Genomic DNA, 24,444 nt, shown 5'->3' on the forward strand with positions numbered 1-24,444 from the left:
CTTACTTGACATACAGTGTCTGTTTTTAAAATGTCGAGAACCATCACACTTCGGGATTTAAAGATTTTTTTTTCAACTGAATGGAAAGTTTACACTGCTGAAATCAAAACTCAAACCACAGATTACTGACATGTTCATTTTGCAACGTCCTCCTTCTCAACACCTTCAACAACAAAATGAGGAAACAGAAGCACAGCTGCTCCTCCTTTCTACTGAGTCTTTAAAAGAAAAAAACCAAACACAGATGAGGTCTTCAAAAAGCATGTTGGTGCTTTACTCTGGAAGCATTTCAAGTTCTTTTAGTTAAATGAGACGTCTGTGTCTTTGTCCAGTGGTGAAGATTTTAGTTTCCCTTTTTTGCTCACAAACTACCTTGGTTCGAGTAACCTGGGTCCCATTGGCTATGTAAAGGTAAAAATAATATCTAATAACAGTTCCTTTGTTCATTTCTGTCTAAATTAAAAATGTCATTTCGGCAGTTTTGACTAGGAGAGCCTTATAATGCAAAAAATATGTATACCTTCATCTTAACTTTTACATAAAGGAGAATGGACATCTCTTACAGCAGAAATGTTCTGCTTACACCGCAGCTGATTTGTTGACTGCTCTAGTTTTGCTAGTTGTTCCAACAAGAGCCATGCTTTTTCAGTCAACAAAAATGATCAGCCATAGATCCCTAAAGGAAAGTACATTGACATAAATAACTGAGGAAATCTCGGGGTGTTAGATTGTCTTTCTAAATCAAATTATATTCTTAATCTGGATTGTCTGGATAGTGAATTTTGAGAATTCTCTAACAAACGAGGTCAGACGGAGAGAAATCTGAAGTTATGGGGTAGCTGGGTAATGCGCCTGTTTGTTTGTTTAGGAGGCTGCTTCCTCTTGCCGCATGGTTTCTGTGCAGTTTGGTGTTGTTTAGAGCAGTCAGTCGAAGCAGCTGGATGGAGAGGTGGATGGATGAAATTTACGCTGCTTCCATGAGGGACATCTCTGGAGGAATTGCACTTTGTCTTGGCTGCACGCAGCCTGTAGAGCAAGTTCAGACCGGCTCTGTGTCGATGGAAATGCTCCTCATTCTTTGATCTGCGGTGAAAAAAATCACACTAGTAAATAAAAACAATAGCACAAATCTGTATATTGTGTGTGTCCTTCAATCATTCGCAGTTTACCTCTGTGACAACCCCTGCGGCAATGGTGGAGCCCACATATCTGAGCATGAACCGGCCGAGCTCCTTGTAGTCCTTGTACAGCTCTAATGACACCGGCCTCTGCGTCTGGATCTCTACGATGGCATTCATACCTTTACCCAAACACCTGGACAGCAAACACAAACAGGAAGTGAGGATAACACGCCAACCTGGATTTTGTCCAATTCCAAAGAATTATTACAAATGTTAAAGTTTTATCAACTATATATATAAATATAAATAATATAATGTAGAAAGGAAAATGAAACATTCCTTGGGGACATTTGAAAGTTGTTGAATGTGACTATTGCAGCGCAAAGTAAGAAAACTATTCTGTACTTTGCATTTTGCAACATGACTTAGTTGAATACTTGATTGGTCAATTTTGAGTCTTAGCCATTGGTACGCAGTGGAACTGACTATTTTCTCTTAGCATAAGCAATACCATCGTTTTTGAATCAATAAAATAATAAGTTGTGAGTCCAGTCATTGGTTTCTTTAGTATGTAGCCGTGTAATAAGCAGGATAAAGTGCAGCGAGGAGGTAATTCATGAAAAAAATAAACCTTCAGGGTCCGCCTCGCTGCACATTATCCCTCAAATAAAATGTAATAAAATGCTCCCTCACTTTGGCTTCTTCTTGACGACCTCACCGCTGCTCTTGTGTAGAACACTTATCAGTTTCCTAATGGTGGCCGGCTCACTCACTGTTTGGTAATGCAGCAATACCTACACACACACACACACACACAGAAACACAAGATGAAACAGCATGCACACAGAATGAAACAGACACAGCGCTGTAAGCCCGTACATCCAACACAAATGCTTACAGATAAACAGTTAGATCTAGACGGTGTGTTTGCTAGCACTCACTGGGAAGCCTTGTGTGATGGGGACCTCGATATTGAAGAGAAGGATCCGGGCTCTGAATCGAGTACACACTCGTATAGGCTCCTTGGGATCACAGAACACACAGCCCACACTGGAAGGAAGCAGTTATCAATAAATATGCAGCAAAATGTGTGCAGTCCGAACATATACATAGAGGTAAATTAGTAAACTAGTAAATATGTTGCATCCAAAACAGACGTTCTAGCTTATATGAAACACAGTGGGAATATTTTTTTACTTGATCTTGATGATGTCCATGCCGGTGACGGTGAGGCTGACATGGTCTCCTGCTGCAGCCCAGTCCAGAGGCTCATCGTGGAGAGTAATACCTGCAGCAAAGATACAGAGTGCAAGGCCCCCAGCGGCCACAGGATAGCAGCGTCTATCACCATTCAGTCAGACAACAACATGTAGAGCAGGGGTGTCCAAACTATGGCCCTCAGCAAATTCCAAATTATCATGGAATATAGCCCCAACCTGAAACTTGTTTTCTTATATTGTACTTCTTAAATATATATGTCAAAATACATGTCACAGTAGTACGTGTGTGTGTTAATAAGCCCACTTTTCAAATAAAATATGTCAAAGTTGAAAACTTTTTTCTAACAAATCTAAGTAGCTCGTAACAAGCTTCAAAAACACTCTTCCTAGTTTCTCTTATTATAAGCAACCTGAAGATTCTGTTTTAGGGGCTAAGCTGCTCCCAAAATAAATACACCCTGTGGAGAGCTATGTTGTAGGCTGTTGGTTTTCAAGTATGAAGAATAATTTACCTACATTAGATTGATTTAGCTAACTTATGAGGCAATATGCCTCACCTCTAGTGAGCGGCCCAGCCCTTCGTACCTTTTTCTGATTGTGGCCCTCGGTGAAAAAAGTTTGGACACCCCTGATGTAGAGGGTTTCAAAAAAGGCGCACTCAGATGAAGGTGAGTTTGTAGTAGATGTCTTATTTACTCAAAGAATTTGCTTGCCTGAGAGAGTGCCTTATAACATACAATCCTGCACTCTAAGCCTCTTTAAATGCTTTAATTAATTGTAATTAAGTATTCATACATTCGCTATTTTCTGTTAAATGCTGACAAAAATTAAGAGTGACGCAGGTAATTCCAGTCTATGTATATATATGTAGATTTTAAACTGGTTTGATTTTATGGAAACGGGCTGAACAGGCATCTGTCATTGCAACATCTGCATTGCAAAAAAGGTAATATGACAATATAATTGACACGTTTGTTTATAAACTGATACATTTATGCAGCTATTTACTGCAGATGAGAGCAAAAAGAAGGAGGGTGAATGTTACAGTAGATGTGGGAAGATGTGCGCTGTGCTGGTTGTGTTTGTTTATTACAAATATAATGTGTCTTTGGGATGATGAGAGAAACTGAAATTGGGCCAATATGGAAATGTTTTTGGTTTTAAAAAAGACAAAAGTTTAAAAACATGGTGCAATGTGTAAGCACTATAGCAGTCGCTCGATTGTCATTAATGGGCTCTATTTGATTGTGTGTTGTAAAATCAGATCAATATCAAACTGGTCTGAACATTTTTGACACAGCCCAAGCCTAAATGATAACATGTCAGTAGAAAATAATGTTTTTTCGTTTTCTACACCAACGTAGTCGCATTCTTGTCAGCAGTTATCTGTTGCATAGGCTCCATGCTCGGCTACTGCAGGTAATGGCAGTACCAGAGCCTTGGTGAGACTTTGTTCATTATTTTTTGTGTGCCCTTTTCTCACTGTAGGAAAGCATGAAAAGCATGCAAGTGAAAAGTGAACTACCAAAGTGAGCCACCATGCCAGGCTGGATGTATTTAATACACACCTTTGACAGTGCATGTTTCATTGGGGGGCATAGCCAGTATTCTTTCTCCGGTCTGAATGTAACCAGCCTCGATCTTCCCGGTAACACAGAAGCCTGAACCCTGGTCTGTGAATGAAAAATGCACCATCAGCTTTAACTTAGAAAAAGAGAAATGAATGATGCCCAAAATCCCATACACTGCAAGTATGACTGTACCTTTGAACACATCGGAAACGCACAGTCTGAACGGTTTCTCTACAGATCTCTGAGGGGCTTTGAAGGCGTCTTCAGCAGAGATGGAAAACAACAGAGGACAAAAAAAAGAGGAAGAAAACAATGATACAGAGTTTACATAATATTACCAGAATCGTTGTGAACGGTGGCGGTGAATCATTTTCATTGTTACTGGACAAAAAGGGCGTTAGTCACAGCGGTGAGCGTAACCCATTCACAAAACTCTGAATAAGCTTTCACCCATTTTCTGCTTTTTCATCAACAAGTCGATCGGGCTGCAGTGAGTCAGTTTCAAGTGAAATTCCACCCAAAACTGAATATCAAACATCATGCATTACCAATCTGCTCCATCAGGCTGGGGCCGGAGTACCACGATGTGAGCTCCGACACTGAACTCCTGGTGGTGAGGTTCTCTCCTGACAGGCCACTGCTGGGGATGTAGTAAACATCAGAGTCCTGGAAAGACACGTTAACACTGGATCAAACAACAGGCAGGAAATAATTGAAATGAGTTTGTTACAGGCAATATTTTGTTTGATAAAAAGGCCATCTAATGGTGACGTCTGTAGTCAACACTGCATAAAGGAATACAATTCCCACAACGCCATTCACTAGGGGCACATTTTTTTAACTGTTTAAGATACTGTGAAAGTTATATGTAAAGCCTATACATAGAGAGAAAGAAAGACCACATGAGTTGTTTATTATTTCCTTTGCGTTTTGTGATTTATTTTGACTATTGTAAAGGCCTGTTTTCTTTGTTAACTGTGTGAAAAGTTATTTTATTTTAGGCAAACAATATTATCACACCATTGGAGGCCAAGCAAATAATCAAAAATGTGAGTAAGACGCATTTAAAGGAAGGAAAACACGTTAGAAATGTCTGTTTAAGGGTCTAGTGCAGGGGTGTCAAACTCAAATACACAGTGGGCCGAAATTAAGAAATTGCTACAAGTCAAGTGCCGGACGGGTTCAACGTTTATTGAAAACGTATTGAAACAACCTTATTGCACATATTGAACCTGGAACTAACAAGGCCTATAGATTATTGCCTATAAAACAACATTAATTATGAAATAAATGAAAGAAAAATTAGAAATAAATCAAAAAAGAACATTTTCTACAGGCAAACAACAGCCAGAAGTAATTTACTTCAAAGAAAAATCAAATGTCCTGTAGTAGCAAGAGAACAAAATGCAAATATTACACTGCATTAAAAACTGAAACTGTGTCAAAGCACCGTTTGCTGCTCTGTGATGCTCACTTGTCTGAGCCAGATACTTGGTGTCTTATCTTGGTTACAAGTTCATCAATGTCTGGGGTCAGGCTCTGAGCTGAGGAAATCCTCAGGATTGAGTGAAGGTGTTCATCAGTAAGACGAGTCCTGTGTGAAGTTTTGTTTATCTTCATCAAAGAGAACAGCTGTTCACACAAGTATGTGCTGCCAAACATAGAGAGCGTTTGAGCAGCCTGGGAGCGTAGATGGGGCATTGTGTCGGGGATGAAACGTGGAAACTCTGCAGCGCCCACAGACTCATATTTTGCCTTCAGTGTGTCGCTACATTGGAGCTCGATCAGCTACATTTGCAGGTTTGATGGTGCGCTTTCCACGTCAGCTGCAAATGGATTACTGAGCAGTTCAAACCTGCTTTTTTGGGCTTCAAAATCGGCAAATCGCCGTGTGAAGTCAGCACCAAGTATGCCGAGTTTTTCAGTTAACTGTCTAGTTGGGAAAACAGCGGCAGCGACCTGCTCTTTCATTGTTTGGCAGTGCGGGAAATGGCTCAAGTTTTCCTGAAGAATCTGCGTCTCCCACAGGCGCAGCTTGGTTTTAAAAGCCCTCACTGTAGCGTACATGTCAGTGATGACACGGCCCCGCCCCTGAAGCTGCAGGTTTGGCGCATTCAGGTGGCTCGTGATGTCACACAGAAACTTTTTATTTCGGAGCTCTGATGTGTCTTTCTCTTTGCTTTCCATGAACTCACAGATCTCCTCACGCAACTCGAAAAATCTTTCCAGCACCTTTCCCTGGCTTAGCCATCGCACCTCTGTGTGATAGGGCAAGTCACCATAGTCCGGATTTAACTCCGCCAGAAAAGACTTGAACTGGCGGTGATTTAAACCTCTGGCTCTGATCAAGTTAACCGCTCGTGTTATGATGCTCATTACATGTTCCGTTTTCAAGGCTTTGCCACACAACGATTCCTGGTGTATGATGCAGTGATAAGCTGTCAGCTCACTTGTGACGTTTTCATCCTGCATCTTTTCTCGGATCCTCCCCACCAATCCACTTTTTTGACCGCACATCGCAGGCGCTCCATCTGTTGTCAGTCCAACAAGTTTATCCCACGGCAGCCCCATTTTATCTACACATCTAGACACCTCTTCAAAGAGATCTTTCCCCGTAGTTGTGCCATGCATTGAGCGTAATCCAAAAAACTCTTCTGTTACGCACAGGCTTGAGTCCACTCCACGGATGAAAATTGACAGCTGGGCAGTATCAGAAGTGTCGGTGCTCTCATCCACAGCAAGGGAGTACGCGATGAAAGCTTTTCCCTTTCCCACAAGCTGTTGTTGGAGATTGGCAGCAAGGTGGCGAACACGGTCAGCAACGGTGTTTCGGCTCAGGCTCACATTTAAAATGCTTGCCATTTTTCTGGGCACACGGTGTCGCAAACATTAATCATGCCGTTTTTGACAAATTCCCCCTCTGTAAAGGGCGGGGATGATTTTGCAATCTCTGCTGCCACAGTAAAACTGGCCTTAACAGCAGCCTCGCTTTGTGATTTGGCTTTAGTGAACATAACCTGCTGTGACACCAGACCTCTTTTTAATTCTTCTACCTTCTGTAGCCTTTGTGTCGTGTCCAGATGCTTGTATTTGTCGTGGTGCTTCGTTTCATAGTGTCTTTTTATGTTGTATTCTTTCATTACAGCCACACTGTCTCCGCACAGCAGACACACAGCTTTGCCCTTTACATCCGCGAACATGTACTGTGCCTCCCACCTGTCTTGAAAACCCCTGTTTTCAAAGTCCACCTTTTGTTTAGCCATTTTGTGGGGAGAGGGATGAAAGTTGACAGAAGTGCTGATGAACGAGTGGGGGCACTTGTGATTGACGCGGGCCTGTGATTGACGTGCCGACGCACGGGCAGTGCATTATGGGATTTGTAGTATTATGGTGGCGCGTATGATATACCAGCGGGCCAGCTCTAATAGTAAATAGATTTTGTCATGCGGGCCAAAGATAATTCATTCACGGGCCGGATGTGGCCCGCGGGCCTTGAGTTTGACGCATGTGGTCTAGTGGCTTGATGGAAAACAAGCGACGGGGTTAATATATCGATACCGATTCTAAGATGTAGGGTTGGGTGATTTGATTTTAAACTCACCTTGAATCCTGCCTGCTTGAGAAAATGGCCAAGTTTGGAAGTAATGTCTTGGAAACGCTGTTGTTGCCAGTTAACCTGATTTGAATGCACACATAAAGAAAAAAGTAAATACACACACGGAAAGTCCCGCCTACGGCACAGCTTTTGAGTAGAAATGCAGTGGTTATAGTAAAAAAAGAAAACACACAAATGCAATCAAACACACACATGGTTCCCCGGTGCCTTCTTCTTTCCTAACATCTTAAGGTGTTAAGTCTTGAGAAACAGGGTTGGTTTTATTTCAACATCTGTGAATGGCTGATTATGAGTCAGCTTTTTACCCTTGGGATGTAATATAAGACATTCTGCTGCTTGACTGTTTAAAGTGGGTTTGTGAAGCCCATCGCTTCCCTTTTTTTACTCCCCTAAATATCTATGCATCTCCATGTACTACCGAGTGTTAAACAGTCAATCACACATGTTTTATATCTCTAAAAACGTCCCCGCTATGTGTCAGTTGAGTAGCTGGGTCTGACCTGGTCCATCTTGTTGACAGCTACAGCGAGCTGAGTGACGCCGAGCGAGCGCACCAATAGGGCGTGTTCTCTTGTCTGACCGCCCGCTTCGAAACCCGCCTCGAACTCTCCTCGGCTGGCATCCACCACAAGCACCGCCACATCGGCCTGGGGAGAGACGCGAGGGGAAAAATAAGAACTGTGTTTCCAGACGACACTCATAGGTAAATAAACAGCTGATGTCTGAAAAACAAAAGGTTAGGAGTCTTCTTCAGCCGGACAACTTACACTGCTTAAATGGAAGAGAAAAAAAATGAAACCCGTTATCTATTAAGTCTAATCTAATTTTGTAAAAGAAAGAGCTATTTCACAAGAGCATTCTCATTCATGGTAAGTGATAAGGCAAACATTTGCTAATACTGCTTTGTAGTTTTGAACTTGCAACCTTATTTTATTGTTTATTTGATGGTAACATTTTATTACACCTTTTGTTCTGATTCCATTAAAACTTGTTTCTTTTTATTGCTTACTTTCCTATTTTTTTATTTTATACATCTTAATTACAGGGTATATTGAACCTATCAAACTAGCTGTGATTAATAGCATTTTTCTGACTTTAAATACCAATAATAGGATCTAGGATAACTTGAGTCCAATTTAAGATAAATTCCACAGCCACTATGACACAAGACGCAAAAATGAACTGTTCCTAATGCATTCAAACAATAACATTAAACAATTAAACATGCATAAAATCACTTTTTCTTAATTGATTATATTATATATATATTAAATATGATTTTTTTCCGTTTAAAAAATGTACTCAACAGGTGATCGGAAAAAGGATAAAAAAATCGAAGAGTAGAAATAGAGATTTTTTTCTACATTGATGAACACTTTAAATGGTAGTAGCTACTGGCTGTGGAACCATGACTTGAGAGTAGGTCACATCTGACAGCAGCCAACAGAGCAGAAACCACTTAGTCACTACATGATGAGTCTGCACCGGAGGACAGTCATATGGTTAAAAGAGAAATTACATTGGTGGCACCGACCGGGAGAGACGAGCACACCCATGGTGCAAAAAAACACCTTGTGACACCAACACCCAAAACCGCAGAAGTTATTTGAAATCTAGCCGACGGGTGTGGCAGTCTGAGGGTATCTAAAAAGCAAAAAGATCTATTTTAAATGAGTGGAGGTTTATTTAATCAGAGAAATGCATTACATAAATGCACATAAATGTGTAGAGTATGGAACCGTACGTATGCGTGTAGCTTTCCAGTTTGGGTTTTTGTTATAATCATCTGTTTCCTGCTCCTCTCAAGTCTCTTTTGTGTGATTGTATCACATTAATTTCCACCCTAGGTATCAAAAACAAATCGAAAATGCTAAAATGACAAATTATTTAAGAAGTCAACCGGAATAAGTGGTTCCTGCACAATTATTTCTCGACTTCATTGAAGATTCACTCTTGGTTATTTACACTGCTAATGCCTAATTCTATGATTCATTGACTGTTCCTCTAAACGCACAAACACCTTATGCCCTGATACCGATAGACATCTCATTTCCTGTGTAGCTACATGCACTGTGCAGGCTGCTTTAACACTTGTATATTTGATATACCTGTGCAGCTCCTGTGATCATGTTGGGGATGAAGTCTTTGTGTCCAGGGGCATCCATTAGAGTCACAACCTTAGAATCCGTTTCAAACTTGGTCATGCCCACATCCATCGTCACACCTCTGGAGCAAACACACATAAAAGAGGGGACTGTGTTTTAAACGATCACTTCGCCCACATGGAAGGAGATGATCTGTTTTGTGTTTAATAGAAGTTAAAGTATTGCTTAATTCTCTAAATTGAACAATGTATGGATGTGGATTGTGTGCAGAGCAGTTGGACTGCCTTTTAAGGTCATGTAGATTTAAGCCCTCAGCCAATTTCAGTTCGAGTGCAATGTCTTCTAGTGGGCGGGTCTTCCATCCAGATGCTTTATGTATTAGGCATGCACTTTAGAAGTAACTGATAAGCGAGCACACCCTAAATCACTTTCTGTTTCTGGCTTTTAATGCTTCCCTTTCACATCAAACATAGACATAAAAAGTCATCTTTCCTTATTGAAAGTTTATCAATTGTGTATTTATTACTTAAATGCAACTAAAAATGTGGTTATTCTCATAGGTTGGGGGCATAGTTTGAGAGATTCCTTATCAATCTAAGCACACAACAGGAAGAGACTGCAGTTAGATAAGTGTCCCTGTCTATCAATGTGACAACAGGGACTGGTCATTTCTGTGCTTAAAGATCTGTTTGTTTGTAAGTGCCCGCTCAAAATGTACCTGTCCCTCTCCTCGCCAGTTTCATCCAGGACCCAAGCATAGGCGAAGGAGGCCTTTCCCGCCTTCTTTGACTCCTGCTCATACTTGTGCATGGTGCGCTTGTTGACGTTGCCCAGCAGATACAGCAGGTGGCCCATCAGAGTGCTCTTACCTGCATCCACATGACCTGCACAGAACGATATGGTGTTCATGTTAGAGAGAGATAAACATAAAGGGAAAAGGAGCTCAGAGGGTGGGTAAGATAAAAGACACCAGGGAGAGACGAAGGGTGAGGACAGAGGAAGAGTGCAATACGAGTGATAAGACAGGTAGAGGAAGGGGAGAGATAAGGCATTGCAGAGGGAAGCTACAGATGGGAGAATGAAGAAGCGGTGTTGCACAAGTGGAGTAAGGTTGACAGAAATGGGAACAAGGAAGGAGGGTTAGATGGGGGAAGGGAGAGGACAACGCATTGGTAAATTGTGGTATACCGAGAGGTTTCGCAGCCTGTGGGAAACTACGATCATCTGCACTTCTGAAACTACCGAGTCACTTATTCTGGTCTAAATGAGAACGAGAAATCATGACTGAGCCAATGCACTGGTCTGCAGTTCGCCTCGTTTTCTACAACTCAACGTTGACTTACAGTAGCTACAAAATGGCAGAAACTCTATGAGAAACAAATTACCAATTCAAAGATGTGGGAAAACACCTAATGTGTTTTTCTTTTTCTTCTTTAATAACAGATATGTTGCAATGAATGGACAATTAGAGATGCTGAAAGGAAACTATTTGAAGAAAGAAGTTAAAAGAAACATTGATTTTAGTGTTTAATCAACAATTAAACACTAAAATCAACAATTCCAAGAATACAGTAATATAGTGGTGCTGTATATTACTCATTAACTCAAACAGCAAGTCCTTGTGTTTTGCTATGAATCAATATTTAGGATAGTAAGTGTGAAAGACATTTTGAGAATTGATTATGTTTCTGCAGAATCTAATTTTGTATCCCTTGTTAGTGATCTGATGCATTAAAATTCTTAAGTATGTTTTATATATTTGCCTCCTACCTATAACCACCAAATTTAACAGAGGTTTGCCACCCTGCCTCTTCTCCAGTTCTTCCTTGATGTTGATCGTCTGCCGGGCCTTTCCGGAGGAGCGTCCCGGGGTTGGAACTGTGGAGGGCTCGTCTCCATTCGAACCTTTAGATGGAGTCTCTGGACGCTTGGGCGTGGCTTCGGAGGCTGCTGCGGAGCTTTCCGGGCTGCCACCACGGCGTACAGGGGTCCCGACGCCACCATTCACCACACTTGAGGGTAGAATGTGGAGGAGTTTAATCACAAGGAAACACAGCTCACCTCTGCCACAGATGATAAGCCATGATAACTTTTAAATAAAACTACTATTTTAATTGCTCTGCATTGTGTAATGAGAATGTTGTGTAAAGCTGCGAGTTAGATACCTGGGAACATCGAAGCCCATGGTCTGCTTCTTTCCAGAAACAGTCATGCGGGCCACTTTGGGGACGACTTCAGAGTCCAGTTTATTGTGAGCCACGTCTCTGCTTTTAGCTACAAGGAAGAGAGGAAAAAAACTATACACTCGCTCACAAACAAAGGCAATCATGAATCACTGTGGCCAGTACCCATGACATGAGTTACAATTATTTTCCAATTCCAAAAAGGCAAAAAGAAATGACCTTTAAGGTGTGATAAAGGGTTTATATGTGGGGCTTAAAGGTTGATTGTGATCCCACATAACTGGATAACACATCTCATGCTAGAGAATTAGTGTTAATGCATCCGCATAACATCAACGTAATTTGTGACTAATGGGGTTCTTCCACAATATTTTTTGGTCCAACTATGCCTGCCTCAGAAAAGGTCCCTTACTGGAAAATACACTGTAAAAGACACTTATGGTGATTTAGATAGACATAACAATGTATATTTTATGAAAATTCTCCTTGGCATAGCTGTTTGAGAGCACGTATTCTTAGGTGTTAGCATCTGATACAATCAGTTGCACCCTGAGCCTCCATCTATCTGACGTTCATATTGTGCAGCAGTGAGACGTGTCGAGGTCATCGCTTTGTCATCCCAGTCACGAATGGCCACCGGTCCCAGTCATATCATGCTCCTGATTCATTTAGACTGGGCTGCACAGCCAAGGCTGCTGCACCCTGTGAGCGCCTGTGTGCATGTGTATGGCACTGACATCCTGGTTCAGAAAGGGTTAATTTCAGAAGTGGCCGTTGCCTCCCGTCTCAACGTAAATAGAGCAGAGTCACAGAGCATTTCCCAGAATGAGTCTTGAGGTGTCAATTTAGCAAGTTCAGCAAGTGCAGGTCTGAGGGGGGAATTTGTATTGTCACCAACACACAATCGATTCAGACAAACGTGCATATATTTATACAAACAGACTTTTCTGATATACAAAAACCCAAACGCTTTTGGATTTGTTACAAGTAAGAAAGGCTTGTTTTGTTATAAACCGCGCTTTGCTTTTCTATTTTTTTGCAGTGTAAAATCAAGCAAAACTCCCACACAATGTCCTCACTGATGTAACTGCAATAATCCAGCCGTAGGATGTTTCTCAAGAACGAAAAGCACAAAAAAAATAGTGCTGAGACGTTCGTTTCATTTGTTCAGGTTTACAAAGATATCTTTGTATACAGCTTTTAAGCATGCACTTGCACCATAAAGAATACAATCCTTATATGTGCTCCTGTATGCTTTGTGCAGTTTATTCATCATAAAAAATACCCTGAGGGAAAATGAGAGGAAACGAGATGTGATTCAACAGAATTATTAATGGACTTTCTCTAACCAAGTCTTCTCTAAATGACTGGCACTGCGCTAGAAAAAGTCCCTTTCATTATTGAAACACTGATTCACAACTGAGGCAGCTCACTGCAACCAGAAGAGTCTTTTTAGTTCATAGAACAATGACATTCACATGCTGCTGTGAGACCTATCTTTTTTTGGTTTTTTTAAATGGGAAGGGGGACAACCGAGACAAAGCTTTAAAGATATTCTCAATAAAAAATAAAAAGCTACAGCTTATTAACCCTGCTAGCTAGAAGGCAAGATAAGGATTGATTAATGCATTCGTACAAAGAACAGTTTTAATGCATCCAAAAAGTTTGAACCAAAGTCTTCACTAAAATCTGAATCAGCACTGTCATTACATGGCCTGTGGTAAGCGGCGACATGAGATGGAAAGAATTCTCTCTGGGGAATTGTGCTTCTTCCTGCAGCTGGAGGCTTTTCATGTCCTAGCTGCAGCGAGGTTTCAACCACCTGTATCTAACTAACACCAGACAGCTTGCAATTCACTGATATGGAGAGTCAGCTGTGCAGAAAATGAACTCATTAGATCAGATTTAAGATAATAAGATCTGTAAGAAACAAACGTTTATGATACTAACACATTTTTTTCAGCAGGATGATCTCCACATATTAACTTTTCTAACAGCATAAAGACAATGGCCAGAAGTAAAAAGCTGACGTCAAGCTTTAAAAAAAAACACTTCACGAATGCATTACATCACTACTGCTAAGCTAGAGGTGGACTCGTGCTGGACTGGTGGCGTTTAGTAGTCCTATTGGGCCCTCTTTTTTTTTAGGGTTTATTTACTGACGCAATTTATGTCGTAGAAAAAAATGTTTGAATCTTGTAAGCATGTATTAACCACAAACCTTATTTCTGGCACCAAATTTGATTTAAATAACTGCTAACTTTGAGAGGAAGGAAGCTGACCCATTACCAGGTTTAGGACTCATTTTTGCACCACTCTCTAAGTTCATTTAAGTAAGGGCGATCAAACCCTCAACTCACCTTATTCACATGCATCACCAAGAAATAATCATTAAGCACCAGAAGGATGTTACTTTAAGATTCAATCACCTCTTTATTTTAACCTGGGGTGAAACCGACAGGCGCACCCTACGCAACTCCTTCTAGGTCTTTAGTGATAAACAACGTTTTAACTACCAAGATTGTTGCTCTGTCCAAACACCAATACCTCTTCAAACAACTAACCTGCCCGACTCATTTTTGGGCTGGCCTGGGGGCAGCTTTAAAGAAGGCGGCCTGAGACCAGCTACAGTATACAGCGCAATCAGGTTCAGAAGCTTGGAGCAGGATCTCTTAACACTGTTTGGACTGGCAGGTAAACAGTTGGTGTCCTCCCATCCAGGATTTCTCTGGGATACGGGACCCTTGCAATGACTGAAGAGTGTGTGAATCATTTGTACACCTTGGCCTGAGGGCCCAACTGAGCACCGGATAAGAGGAGTCGACCAGGATATGCAAATATACCCCCCCCCTCCCCGTCCAAATACACATATACCCCCCCCCCTCCCCGTCCAAATACACACAGACACACTCAAGTAGTCAGGCAAATCTAAAATAGCTAGAGTAAAGAGTGCAACAGCAGGTTGCAGGGTGATTGACACGCTCCGAGGGCATGGTAGTTGTTAAAGTGAGCATAAGAGACCAAAAAGAGAGGTGTGGAGGCGGATGGAGACATTTAGTCAGATGCTTTACCTTTAAAAGTTTCCCCATAAAGAGCAAATTAACTTCTTTGATGGCCATGACAATAAAAAAAAAAATGAAACCTGAAAAGAAGTGTTGGAGAATGAGGCCACCAACCACTTGAGGCCGCTAAAGGCTGTGAAAGACAATACAATTTCTAAACTTAATTCAGCTCTTCATAGATATCAGGGGGGGTACATGAGAGTGTCGAGGGGCACGTTTTGACTCATGAGAACATTTCGTCTGGGTCAATAAGTCTTTAAAAAGTTAGCTGTGCAGATGCTCGAGGTGAGAATGTATGACCCCTTTTCAGGATGACTCGCACACAACCATCTACTCAGCAGACTGTCAAGCTTAAGCCATACCAGCATGACTAAGAAGAACTCTCTCCTACTACAGGCTTACAGATTTCAAAATAGAACCACTGTAGGCTTTATGTCTGCCTTACAGCGCAATAACCTTAAGGTAAAAGTCAAAAGGAATAACAATGGCAACCAATTTAAAGTATGTGATGCATCCCCTCATCTTCAGATCTGTGGTTGCTTTACTGGACATTAATGCACATCAGGGTATAAAAGCAAATCACTCACATATAATAATAATAATAAACATCAACTCTTGAGCTTTCAATAAAGGCCATCTGTACACTGGAACAACTTTATCTACCATCTTACAGCATGTAAGTCATTGGTGATGATTACTGACATTACGAAAGACGTGAATCACCGTCTACCCTGATATAAAGACAAGATACCCTCAAATATCCAGTGAGTAGAGCCGGACACATTGAAGAGCAGTGCTATGTGTTTTAGAGGTTGAAAACAATTGGATACATAAATAAAAAGAACCTATATCTTGCTCACACTGCTATATTGTCAGCATCAAGCTGAAAACTGTAATCAAAACTTTTACTTACCTCCAATCCTAAAATGACTTTGTTTTTCTCGGTTTAAGGCTATTAAAGAGAGGGGGGGAATAACTAAATACAGTAATTCAACTTAACAAGTTTGCTAGGGGTGCAAATTACCCTTATGCGCGTGGAAGAGATAGTGCATGGGGGCTAACAATTTAAAAAAGGGTCCTCAATCTCAATTTCTCCTCACTATAACTTAATAGAATGTGTCAGTGTTTGTTGTAGGGTCTCATTTCAGTCAGCACAAGCTTAGCTTCCAACTTGAGAAGGCCACTGCAAACTATAAACAGGATAATTCTGTGATATGCAGTGCTCCCAAGCTGACCCAAAAACATTTAAAACTGTTCATTTTGTACTTGAATTGATACATAGAAGGTTTAGTTTTTTTATTCGGGCTGCACAACCACAACCAGTTTGTGAAGCCACATTGCATGCAGGGACATATTGCTGATTTGGTGTGACTTGCAGAAATCAACTCTTATATGTCTTTGTAATAAGAAAGCTGCTTCTTTCCATTAAAGAATGCCATTTCTCTCAGTCTTTATTTTTTCCTGTAAATATATCACACCACAGCAAAGTTGTACTACTGATGGCATCACCATCCTAATGCACTCGCTTTCTCTGACCACTTGTTCAGAATTAAATGGTATTTTCCAGTATTGACACCACATCACAGCAACTCTATGTTTGTGCAACATCTACGCCTTGCAGAGGTGCAGAGCCTATAAAGAAACACCATGATTTGATCTGTCAAAGCCTTTGACAAAGCTGTGAAACGTCGAGACATGATCAGATTTTCCTACGTAGGTGGTGTGTGTGAGACACAGAGCGCAAGTTGATCGGTTGTATGTGCCTGGGCTGACATTTGCTCCAAGAGTGCAGCTTCCTGCGCAAACCCACACACTGGCTCGCCTTAAGAGAAAAAAAAGGACATTACAGTTTCTGGACAAATTTACTTGTTAATGACTTAGTCAATTCTACATTTTCACAACTAAGAACAATGAAGATACACATCACAAGACTCGCACCACCACATCCCTGATAGACATTATTATTTCCAATCATCATCATCCTCCCAGGATTTCACACACACTCAGAAACCTGTTTGACATCTAATGTTTGACTTGTCATTATTGGTCCATCTGCTTTTTAATATTTATTACTTCCCTCAGGCACACTGATACATTTTGGAAACCCTGAGGTTCCAATGCACTCATGTCTTTGCAGCTGCATAAAGCTTACACACGTCTAGCCAACACCTTACACCACCACTCAAAGAGCATTTTCACGTTAAAAACGACAATGAGACAGAAAAGTATACTACACCGACCAAGAGTGTGCTGACGACAATAGTCAGAAGATTAGGCGGGAGGTTTTGAGGGTTAATAAGACTGTGAATATAACAGGGATCCTGAACGTTGTTGCTGTTAATACATGTTGTTCTACTAGGGCTGTTCAAAATGTCTTCACATTTGAAGCCTTTATTGTGGTTTTTAAATGAAACTTTGAATATGTGTCTCCATATTTTATTACACCATCTTCCTCCAAAGATCCTCAAACTAAATGCTAATTTAAATTAGTTATTCCAGTACTTAAATCAGTGTTTTTTTAATAAGCCAACTATCGTTCTTGTTGGAGATATTATGATTTGTTGGATCGTCCCATTAGTAGAGGGGTGTGCGGCAAGCAGGAAAGACAGTTTTTTGAACAAAGTGAACATTTTGTTGGATTAAAGCAGAATATTTCATAGATGAAAACACGTTTTCCGTTTGAAAATCTATCTTCTTTTATAATGTTGACTTTTGAACTACAAACGCTGTGGAGTTATCGGAAATATTTGGTAAGATAAACCTACGCAGTCACCAATAGAATATTTTTCTACTAATAGCATAAAACAAATACCACCTGATCATAGAGCAGAAAGAATAATGGTGCAAATAGAGGAAAAAGCTGCACAGCATTAGAGTATGTATTTAGAATTTAAAGTTAAAGTCACACATTAGGCTTGAAACTATTTGGTAGTGCCCTATTATAAACCAACTCATCCTTGTTTAATCAGGCTTTTCTTAAAAGACAAGATTCACCATTCAAACCAATACCTGTGACTCACACTAAAAATGAGACATGCCTCGAGAAACTCTGGGCCAGCTTTCAGAAAACTGCACACGATACAGATATTTGTTTCTTTTTTCACACTTCATTTTGAACATACATACTCGACTCAGATCTAAAAAGGGAATGGAGCAGCATTTTAAATGGTTATGTAAAATAGTAAGCATATTTATAATCAGACACACAGAAGCAATCCCAAGCACAACCAGAGACACACCCAGAGACAGGTGCACTCACAGCACAGAACTCAGTCATCTTTATTTCAAAATTGACAAATTATCATCTGGCAGAGTGTCATGACACACCCAGATTCAAATAAACTCATTTGTACATGGTAATATTAAAAGCTGGTTCTTAGAGCAGGAAAAACGTCTTTCACCTCAGCGATTAGGTCATTCACTTTCCATTCACTGCACTCTTATTACAGCGCTTCCATTCATAGTAAACGCATCTCTTCAATGTCAAAAATTAAAAGTGTTCACTTGTCTGTGTGTGTGTATTTGTGGGGTTGTGTATGCATGCACGTGCATGTGTTTGTTCTCGCAACCTCATGGGAAAATCTCCAGGTGTTCTCCAAACCAAAATGTCTACCCCATGATCTCAAATACAGGCAGAAGTAAACCAGAACAATGGTTAACTGATCCATATTCCAATAGCTGCAGCACACCTGCAAACAAAATGAACCTCTTTTGAGGGTTCATGCAGATCAAAACTAGAAAAGAGGCCGTGCAGTAAGAGATGCACATTTTCCCTGGCTAAGAATAAACTACTTTCCAAAAAAAGTTGATAAAAAAGCCAACTGCCATATAAGCGTAGAAAAATAAGACTCAAATTTAAAAAGTAGTAAAATGTAAATACAGTAAATCAGGAGAGAATTACTCTAAAAGTTCTTAAAATACTAATACTTCTTTGAAAAATATGTCAAACTGGCAAGGAGTGGTTTATCCTGCTTGGCTTAAACACCATTGTTCTTCACGTAGTAGCAATGTAAGACTTGTTGTTTGAATCTTTTTAAAAAATTAGAATACACCAGCTCTGTAGTAATACTGTTTCTAGCCGAGTTCTTTTAGGCAGTGGTCAGAGTTCCGTCGTATTGTTGGTCCCCAAAAGTTTCTTAAAGCCACACCGCTGATTGTGGGACACCATTAAAAAGTTGGGTTTAGTTCTGTTGGTGGTTCTCATCCCAAAAGGAGTCAATTTAGCACCAACCTGGCGACTTAAGTGCTTTTCCTTTCCTCTCCTCTACCTGGTGAAAGCTTTTCGCTGATTAGCACGGACAGTGTCGTCAGGTGAAGGAGATTCAAAGCTGAATGGTACAATTGTCGAGAGTGTTGAGTGCTGCTCCTTGGATTCGTCCTGTGATTCACACAGGAAGGCCTGGTAACCACGTCCTGTCCTCTGAACTCTTATTCCTCCCTTCGTTATATAACTCATCCTCTTCTGTTTTCTGTGGCCTTGAAATGACAAAGTGATCGCGAATACTGATGGTTGTGCAAAAACTGAAGGATCCAGTCCTGCGGCAACAGAATTTGGAGAAGAAGGTGAAGGGAGGTCGCCGTCGAAGTGATGAGGGCTTGCTCCATCCGACTGGGCCATTAGAGCACTCAAATCTATAGTTTGCATCATTTTAAGTGGCCTGACGCTTTGGTGGTATGGTTTGTGGTCGACCTTATGCTTGGTCCCACCATCTGCAGTACTTTCTGCTAACACACCAGCCCCCTCTGGTTTTGCTGGTGAAAGGAGAGAGCTGAGGGAGTACTGTGACCCATTTGAGGTGTTTGAGGTTTTGCCTTTGAATTTAGATGCCAAATGTGTCAAAGATGGCAGCTCAGAGATGCCAGGTGGGTGTTTCAGTGCATTTGCTGGAGATTCACTGCTGAAGGGTTGAGGGGAAACAAGCAAACGTTGATGTTGCAGGGCTAGCGTAGGCAATGACACAGTCCCACCAAGGCATGCAGGAGTATTGTTGGTTGGTTTAGGAAAGGTGAGAGTGTTAGCTGGTTTCTCAGTGCTCTGCGATTGAATGAGCATATTTCTGTTTTGGTGCTGTGACGCGAGCGCAGAGAGGGATAGTTGTGCTGATGCAACCATCCCTTGACATGTCGCAGAAGTTACGCAGCTCAGGGGAGTAGGAAAGGAGTTACTGACAGTCGGGCTGCGGTGTGAATGTTCCTGGATTAAATCAGCCAAGGATGGGCTTCCCCTAGGATCAGACTTGTTGGCTTTGCCTCCAATCACAACTCCCACTGAGGGCTGATTGCTCAAGAGGACAGAACTGAGATCCCCAAACCCAGGAGGAACAGCCAGAGAAGAGCTTGCAGTTGTTATCTTGGGGTTGTTTAGCGACATACTACTGAGTGAAACTGAGAGGAGGGATGGAGCTGGGCCTTGAGATCCTGAAGTCATTTTTAAAGATGCCAATGTTCCCAATGAAAGACCCTTCTGATTAGACATAATGGATGGAGGAGAATTATGTCCGAACGCGAGAGCACCTAATGAGGGAACTCCAAAACCCCGCCCTGCATCAACTACTCCTGTCGCCTTACTCTTCTGCTTATGATCAGACATTAGTTGTGCCAGACTGGCAACACCTGAACTCCCGTTTTGGTTGATAACATTAAGATTTTCAGAGCTGCTAACCATAGGGTCATCCTTATATTGCGGTTGGAGGTCACGCAAGTTTAGAGCACTTGCTTGCACATGCGGTTGTGTTTGTTTGAAACAATCAGTCAGGGGTTTGTGTGCATTGGATGTAATGTCTGTGTGGGCTCCTTACCTTACGAAAGCCAATTAGAGTTGTCAAAGAGAAGAGACAGGAGGACAACAGAACAGGAGTCAGATGAATCATATCGGCAATAAGAGGGAGAAAAACAGAAAGAAGGCACTTTGTTAAACATTTGCATCACTCAAATGTGTCATTGCACACATGTTTGTATAAGTACCATCCGAATGAACATCATTCAAATTTTTATTCAAGTATATACCTACTCAAAGGCATTCGGTCAACAATATTATGAAACAGTATTGGAAGTTGTCAGTATAACCAAGCTATGAGGTTTATTATTCATCAGACAATTTGCATTCATGTTAGGCTAACCGTTTAACATGAATGCTTTAAGTGACCGACATCAAAACCCATAATCATTGCATGATGGGCAACTTCTGTTATCCTCCATTTTTCACAGTAAACGTAGCAGCCTTCTTTGTGTGTAGAGATATTTTATCTGATATATAAATGTCAGTTATACATATTCCTTAAGTATATTGCTAGTATTAATACTTAATTAATATTAGTGAGATATTATTCAAGAAAAATGCTTAAATTGGGGCATTTTTATTTTGCTTAGCGATGTCTATTTAAAACGAACAACTTATTGATACAAAGAGGTATTTGATTATTAGTCCTTAAAAAATGGGAACTAGATCTATCAGTAGTTAAATTACAAGAAAAAAACACTTATATAAATGAATTGATTGAGAAATATATTAATCCTTTTTCCACAGTGGATAATAACTTGATCAGATCTGGTGCTTTGTTTGACAAATTAGTCGAAAAAAATACACAACAGATCACTGATAACAATCTCGGACCAATAAAATTATCATAACTCGATCTGATCCAAGCGTACCTTTCTCGGCGACAGCCTCTTTCTTGGTTCTTTGTGGAAGCTGCGCTTTCTCCTGGCTTGCTATTGCTGCTGAAGCCGTCTCTACGTTGGTGCTTTTGGTAACTGGGGCTGTTTTAGCGTCTTCAGACAGGACTGCATCCAGTGCCTTCTGTGGGTCGAATCCACAGCTTATGGCTGCCTGGGTCAGGACTGAGTCTTGCACTGCATCTCCTAACACAGTCCGCATATGGTCCAGACAGGAATACAGTTTGGCTATAAAGAACAAGACACAAATTAGACAGAGACATTTCATTTGTAATTCAGAAAAGAAACAACATGTTACAAAAAATGTTCTAGAAAAAACAGACACATAATGTGTTTAAAGAGCATAACATTGCAGGGAATTTATAATATTACCTTGTTCAAGAGGGTCTAGGTTGTGGCTGGTGGTAGGGGACATGGGTACATCATCTTCACATTCTTCCTCTTCTAACGGCTCCTCCCTTGGTGCTTGCCTCTCTTGACGCGAGTAGATGAACTGATTTGCTGTATAAACCACAAATACCTTATGGATGCTTACAAACTAAAAGATGTGATGTCTGGTTAACGCTGCAGAATTGAAACCAATCCTTTATTGAAAGATATTATACAAATACACTTTTCTCCCTAAAGAGTAACTACTGTTGTGTTTAACTGTAATTTTATTTTACAAATCATGTGAAACAATGTTCTTACAGACTATTATTGTCTATTAGCAAACATATATTCTTGATAAGCTATAATATTGTTTTCAATGATACTAACCTGTTGCTGGTGAAATACAGTAGTCATCATCCACAGACTGGCCATACACGTCATCATCGTCAAAGTCTAGAAAAAATAATTAAGGTGGAAATGTTATCCCATTTGTTCATTTTACACAAGCATATATATATATATATAAGGCAGTAGATAATGACTCGTTGTTACAGTGGTCACTCTGCCTGGTCAGCAACTTTATAGAGTGCATAACAAACAGTAAATCGGGAGCGAGTTAAACCTTCTCTTAACAACTTCTGTGTAAGTGTTAGACATCATTATGCTTAATTAATGAATAAGGTTATGCAAATGTGATTAACTGTTTTCAATAACGTAGCAGACGTTTGTAACGTTTATTTCAAAACACTGGGAATCTAGCCTGTCAGTGAAGCAAAGTTAGCTAACGTAAACGTGTCTGAACATTATTTGTTATAAACACAGCACATCATGTTTTAACGTAGCAACCTTTCTCAAAAAAGCTTGATATACGTAGATAATAGTATGAAAGTGCACTGTATCTTGTTACAGGGGCTAAGTGACACGACAGCAATGTTATCTTTCCAGCTAAAGTAGCTGGTATTAGCCCCTGCAGCTACAATCAACAACAGTACGTTAGCTTAGCAGGGTAGTCGATTTTGCGATTTGAGGCCTTGTCGTGACGCCTGAATGGCTAACAACACCTAGATAAGGGTATCTACCTTCATCGTAGTTATAACCTCGAACATTTCTGTGCCGAGACATTTTGTTTAAATGTCTTCTCTCGGCCTTAGCTTTAATATTTTTCGGCTCACGGACTGTTGTGACATGTGTCTCACTGCCGGACTGCCATTGCTGCTGCTGCTGCTGCTGCTGCGGCTGCGGTTGCTGCTGCTTCTCAGTGAAAGTACAACAGCAGGCAGTCAGATTTGATTCTGAAGCCCGGGAAAAAAAGATAAATTAAATCTGAGATATAAAAATGCATTTAATTCCCAAGTTTAGTTGTCTTTGGCTGGATCTTTAGCTACCTAATTATTAAACAGAATTAAAAACTTGCTTAGACATTGTTTTTGGTCGCTGACGTAACTTCCTGTTGCAGTTGCCTCTAATGCGGCATGAGACGAGGGTTTCCCAAAGAGACTTCACAAAACACCACAGTCTATGTCAGCTATAAAGTGACTTCCAATCAGTTGATGATTGTAGAGCTTTATATTATCACCAGTCAACTGATATATATTGGAATTAGGGACAGAGAATTATTAAAAACATGAAAAGTATATCTTGATCGCAAATCATCAATGTAATAGAAGAAAAACAACAGATTTAGGATTGAGGGGAAAAGTGCTGATTTTAAGGAACAGTGAAAGGGTTACAATCTAAATCTTTTCTTATCTTGGAAAACCCAGCGAGGTTGAGGATGGTGATAATATTTCATATGTTTGCATCATGAGACCTGCATACAGAGAAACACTGTTTTGGTTAATGAACAAGGAAAAACTTGAAATGATCATTTGCCATGATGTCTAATTCATGTAAAACAGGAAGCACAATAACGCAGACAAACAAAGAAAAATGTGTAAAGAGATTCTCCTCTTTGCAAAACCTTGAGTAAGATTTGAAGAGTTCAACAGAAGGGCAATACAATTAATGAGAGTAGCCTACAACAAATCATGATTTTGAGGTTTGAATGTCTAAACCATTTTTTGTTTAAGGTTATGGTTAGAGACCAACCCATCTGAAACCACACTCACACCTACACAGACACACTCATACCCAATAAAGGACATCATTCTTTCCTACTATATTCACAAAAAAACATATTGCCTATCACGAAAGGGAAGTAAATACGATGTTTGTACTTATGTTGGTGTACATGTTTATCTCTGACTTGGTTTTTGCATATCTTCATGTCTTTCATGTTCACACGCATATGTGTGCAGGTGTGTGCATTTGTGGTTTTGATACATTTTGTTGTTCTGATTTCATCTAGTAGCCTGCGTGCCAATGAAAAAGATGAAAATGTCAGAACATAATCTGATATCAGTGATGTAGGTGAAATGTGCACTTGCACATCTGCACCAGTGAAATTGAATATGAGGTTTGGGGTGTCACCTGAATCTAAAAATAGAGTGGAATAAAGAAAGACGTCTGCTTAGGTAATT

The 24,444-nt window shown here is 40.5% G+C and overlaps 1 protein-coding gene across 2 annotated transcripts; it reads right to left on the reverse strand.

The window, feature by feature from the left end:
• Positions 1-120: 120 nt before the first annotated feature.
• Positions 121-23,868, reverse strand: hbs1l (HBS1-like translational GTPase). 2 transcript variants are annotated; one of them, XM_063901501.1, is made up of 18 exons: positions 23,005-23,579; positions 22,313-22,378; positions 21,926-22,054; positions 21,530-21,781; positions 11,799-11,907; positions 11,404-11,645; positions 10,352-10,517; positions 9,637-9,754; positions 8,029-8,175; positions 7,514-7,588; positions 4,461-4,578; positions 4,105-4,173; positions 3,910-4,014; positions 2,319-2,409; positions 2,063-2,171; positions 1,815-1,915; positions 1,170-1,314; positions 121-1,083 (listed from the first exon to the last, which is right to left on the reverse strand). In XM_063901501.1, exons 1-18 carry the CDS (start codon positions 23,045-23,047, stop codon positions 1,072-1,074), a joined length of 2,097 nt encoding a protein of 698 aa, XP_063757571.1. In that variant the 5' UTR covers positions 23,048-23,579; the 3' UTR covers positions 121-1,071. The 2 variants fall into 2 exon arrangements, with proteins under 2 accessions (XP_063757571.1, XP_063757572.1); XM_063901502.1 differs by lacking the exons at positions 121-1,083; positions 1,170-1,314; positions 1,815-1,915; ... (9 more) ...; positions 11,404-11,645; positions 11,799-11,907 and adding an exon at positions 18,129-20,671 and having other exon boundaries at positions 23,005-23,868.
• Between the last annotated feature and the right edge of the window lie 576 nt (positions 23,869-24,444).

The sequence above is a fragment of the Eleginops maclovinus genome, chromosome 15, assembly GCF_036324505.1.
Source record: "Eleginops maclovinus isolate JMC-PN-2008 ecotype Puerto Natales chromosome 15, JC_Emac_rtc_rv5, whole genome shotgun sequence".
NCBI lineage: Eukaryota > Metazoa > Chordata > Actinopteri > Perciformes > Eleginopidae > Eleginops > Eleginops maclovinus.

Coding starts and splice junctions, on each gene's coding strand:
- hbs1l (XM_063901501.1), bottom strand. CDS start 23,047: ATGTCTCGGCACAGAAATGTTCGAGGTTATAACTACGATGAAG. Junction 8,176..9,636: donor TGATCACAGGAGCTGCACAG/GTATATCAAATA, acceptor GTCTCTCCCCAG/GCCGATGTGGCGGTGCTTGT. Junction 2,172..2,318: donor ATGGACATCATCAAGATCAA/GTAAAAAAATAT, acceptor GCTTCCTTCCAG/TGTGGGCTGTGTGTTCTGTG.